General features: G+C 42.4%; 1 protein-coding gene across 2 annotated transcripts in view; it reads right to left on the minus strand.

Moving 5' to 3' along the window:
• Positions 1-4,702, minus strand: part of VAMP7 (vesicle associated membrane protein 7) — a 37,546-nt gene that overhangs the window by 17,081 nt on the left and 15,763 nt on the right. For both annotated transcript variants that reach the window (XM_018566589.1, XM_018566588.1), the window contains exon 5: positions 1,317-1,407. In XM_018566589.1, coding sequence (XP_018422091.1) covers positions 1,317-1,407 — 91 coding nt within the window. The remainder of the gene's footprint in view (positions 1-1,316; positions 1,408-4,702) is intronic.

The raw sequence follows: 4,702 nt of genomic DNA on the forward strand, positions 1-4,702 counted from the left end.
CCCCCCCCCCCCATTCCCAGTAAGACCTTTGCCTTGGCTATGAGCAATCCTCTACTTCATTTTGTAACAGGACAACTTCAGCTAAAACATTTTGCTTTCTGTGGGACAGAGCAGAGAAGGGGAGAGCCCGTGTCAGAGTTTTAATTGCCATTGGAGGCCCTGTTCAGATTTCCACTAACTTCCAATCAGAACATTAAAGAGGACCTCTACCCATATCTTTAAAATAACAACAAAGACACCTTTAGAAATGTTAATGTTTAGTAATGACAATCTACAAACACATATAGATAATTGCCGGCTTTGTATGCTTTGCATATAATGTTTTCTTTTCTTTCCCAATCTTCTGATAGTGGACATTTTTGCTAAGGGCAGATTACTACATCTCCCTTTACTTCCTGGAATTCTGGCACATGTGACTAGGACATGTGACCATGCACATCATCTCAGGGGAGGGACATGCCTTTCCCTGAGATCTCATGAGATTGCAGATGAGATTTCCCAGCAATGTTCTGCTGATGCAACCTTCCCAGGATGCAACACTTTAGCACATTACATCATTTGTGCCAGAAGTTGACCAGGAAGTAAATGAACTCTATTTGTAAGTAAATGAAAAACACGTTTGTTTAACTAACGATTGTAAGATGATTTTAAATCAGCATGCAGAGCTGCATGGTGGTGTGATTTTTAGTGAAAGGGGGTAAAGGTCCACTTTAAGTAATAGAAAGTTTCTTCAATGAGGACACAGACTAAAACACATTTTAGTACATCGTTCCCCCAATTTCTTATCCAGGTGTCACAGGGACAGGAAAGGAGTAAACATCTCCCCATTAAGGTCACAGACAGAAATAAAAATCTGCCAGGAATTCCAATTCTTCCCCATTCTATCTGAATCAATACATATCTGGAATCTGTCTTTAACTTTCTCACCCACTACTAGAAAACCAACCGAGTACCTCATACAATATCACCATCATAACCCATCGATGTGACTTACACAGGGCTTATACTTAAACATGCCATGTGTGACAATTTATCATCAACAATGGAGCTACAATACACTATCAGGGTTATTCACAAAAGGGTGAAGAATTTGGAGAAGGCAGGAGAAGTGAACAATCTAGGACAACATAGCTGACCTGGAAAGTGAGCTGAATAGGAGAATGTTTCCAAATCAGCGATGTTGTCCTAGATTGTTCACTTCTCCTGCCTTCTCCAAACTCTTCACCCTTTTGTGAATAACACTGAAAGTGTATTGTAGCTCCATTGTTGATGATAAATTGTCACACATGGCATGTTTCTTAGCAGGAAGGGCATACCTATATTTCGGACCATAATTCCTTTCAACTCATCCACCTGGGCTTGTGTCTCCACAACACGATCCACGCTTTTGTTTTCTGAGTGGTGTTTCTATAGAGAGACAATAGTAGACCAATGTCAAGAAAACACTGTAGGGAAACAGATATGGAGGAGAGCGGTACGCAGTTTCTACATAGTCCTAGGCAGTATAGCTGTACGGCGCTCCTCCCAAATACTGAGCATGCATATTCCAGGCACCGGGCAGGTGGGTTTTTTTTTCTACATTTAGCCCTGCTGGGGGCTAACAGAGCTAAATGTAGTGCTGGAGAGCCGCTGCTCATTTGGTACAAATGACCTCAGATCACTTGCACAAAGTGACAAAATAAGCAGCTATTTTGTCTGCCCCCCCCCCCCCCAGACCCTGGCAATCAATTCAGAATGGAGAGTGGGGCGCATTAGAAGTCATGTCAAGTTTTGATTGCGGTCTGCTTCTCTGATCGATAGATTCACCTTTTCTATTCGTCTTGTTGACAAACTGTCACCACAACAGAAAGTGATGAGAAATCCAAATTTTACAGTTGAAACTAGGGTTGCACAGATACTTTTTGAGTACCAGTGCAGATACTTGGCATTTTCATGAGAACTACCAGGGTTGCAGCGGTTGCAGCTGGGACCTGGATCTGGCGCTCCACCACTGTCCTGAAATCATTAGTCTGTATTGTTTTAGAAAAACTGTCACATGACAATAAACAAAAATGTATCAGTACTTGTATTTGTAAGTACTCGGCAAGTACCAGTACTCGTACTCGCAAAACTGGTATCTGTGCATCCCTTTATTTATATTTATAAAAACAAAATCGTACATTAAAACAGAGATGTACAAATCCCAGGAGCTCCGTGTGCTCCTTACAAATGACAGCTGCCTCCTAACTTTTTAATTTTTCTCTAGTCTAGTCTTGGAGCTCAAAAGTATCGGTACATGTACTCGTACTTGTACCGAGTACTGTACTTGGTATCTGTGCAACCCTAGTTGAAACCACAACAGGTTGTTAGTGGAAATCTTCCAATGGGGATACTTGGTGGTGACAACTCTCTAAGAGGAAGATCTACTTCCCTTTGTAGAGATTCTCTCTCACTTCCTGTTGCTTCTCAAAAAAAGTGAAGGGAAATCTCCCCAACTGGACCCAGACAACACAAAGAAAATGCAACCTGGCAAGGTTTGTATCCCTTCCCTAGCTAAAACTAAAAGAAAAAGGCAACAGACTTTATCCTCTTCATTCTCAGTTTGGGACGTCCCTGCATTTTATGTGTATGCACCATGGGGAGGGATTGGGAGACTGCTATGTGAAATATCTTATATCTCTATCTTCATTCAAGTGTATTTTCACTGTTGCAGACAAATGGGGGACCTACTTAATAATTGTGATACGTTTCCATCCATATAGCAGAACATTAAAAAAAACAAAAAAAAACAACTATTGTTCCATACCTTTTCATTTGCTAAAAATCTTACTTAGCTATAGGAGGGAGCTGGAGAGTCATGCTTATTAGGAATGTACTGATACCGGTATTTTCGGTATAGAGTACGAGTACAGATATGGTTTTTCCGGTACTCGTCGATATCAAATACCGATACCAGAAGTCCCATTCCGGAAGCTAGGCGGCGTGTAATGACTCACCACCCGGCTTCACAATTAGCAGGGGAGCCGGCTCCATGCTTCTCGTCACTAGGCCGGCTTTCTGGCTAATCAGGAAGCTGGGCGCCGTGTAATGAGGTGACGAGGGAGCATGAAGCCGGCTTCCCGGCCAATCAGAAAGCCGGGCGCCGCATCATTACACGGCGCCCGGCTTCCTGATTGGCCAGCTTCCTGACCGATCAGGAAGCCGGGCAGCAAGTGTTTACACAATGCCGGGAAGCCGGGCAGCGTGTAATGACTCACTGTCCTGCTTCCTGATACCGGAGGTATTGGGCTAGGCATCGGAGCATTTGGGCGAGTACTCGTACTCGCCCAAACCTTTGGCATCGGCACCAATAATGCTCATCATAATAAACCTTGTCTGCACTATGCTGGCAGATCTTATTATCAGAGATGTGCATGACGTTTGTCTTAACAAAGAGCTAGATATTTCAAGGCATGGGTGGTACATGGTATGGTAATGTACTTGTAAAAGAAAAAAAAAAGTGAAAAAAGTCGAAGGAGCTGAACAGCTGAAAGAAAAAAAGTTGGTCTTACAAGTTCTGCAGCCAAGTAATTGCAGAGCTAAAGTCTTTGTTTGGGCAGCCACAGGTGTCAGCTCTCAGAATACAATAGCCAGCAGTGGAGAATCCTCTATCAACGCTGTCTAGCATGAATGGGGGAATAGAGCGACTTATCTTGTTCTGCCTTCCAGGCTGAATGAGAGAAATATTTATGTGTATGGCCCCAATTTATACTGTTCAGCCAGTTACTCTGAAAAATTCCAAATGCCTGTAGAGTATGTATAACCATGCTGCAAACAAACAACTAGAATGTTCAGAAATCTTTGTCCATTCTTTATAGATATGTTGCGAGAATGGGAATACACAACAAATATAGGGAGAGGATTTGCCTGCAAAGGTGGAAATACGCTTTCGGCAGAGTGCATGACATAGAGGTAGCGTGCAGCTTCCATGTAATGTTCACAATGTGTGCAGAGCTCCTTCATATTAGACAGGTCCTCTTCCTAAATGGACTATTTTTTGGATGTCTTCAGCACACGGTGACTCTCCCCACCCCCCATGGTGCACCAAACATGCTAGAGGGAAGATTTTTTTTTTTTTTTTCTCTGAAATGTTTGTGTAATTAAGACAGAAGAATGACACATGAAGGAGATAAAACCCGCCTGGTTGGTATGTGGTCACCTGATGTCTATACAGCTCAACACCCTCCGTTGATCACATGTGTCCATGTGACCAGCTAATGCAGATTGTGTTCATCCAGTGCTGCTCACATGATCACTGGGGTGGGGGGGTGCTATACACACAGAGCCAGACCAAAGGAAACCACTGACCTCCCCCATAAGAGATATCTAGACTACTCCGAGTATATCACCACCTCTGTTCTACAACTTTATACACCATCACCGAGATATCAACACACTTCACACTATATATATTATATGATAGTATAGAAATAAAAATGTAAAAAGAACAATAATATAAAAAGTAAAAAATAATAAAATGACTAATAATGATCATAATATTTGATATTGCCTTCTTTCCTGTTTCAACCTATGGAAAGATTTACATTTTCACTTTCGTCTCCACACAACACCTCACAATACATCCCAGTTGATTTGCACAACTGAACCAGGGAATAAAAAAAAGTCGGGGACCATTCCCTACTCTACTCCTGCATAAGCCAAGCTCTCCTGGAAGGGGTAGCAA

This window comes from Nanorana parkeri, unplaced genomic scaffold, assembly GCF_000935625.1.
Source record: "Nanorana parkeri isolate BGI_ZX_2015 unplaced genomic scaffold, ASM93562v1 scaffold960, whole genome shotgun sequence".
Lineage (NCBI taxonomy): Eukaryota > Metazoa > Chordata > Amphibia > Anura > Dicroglossidae > Nanorana > Nanorana parkeri.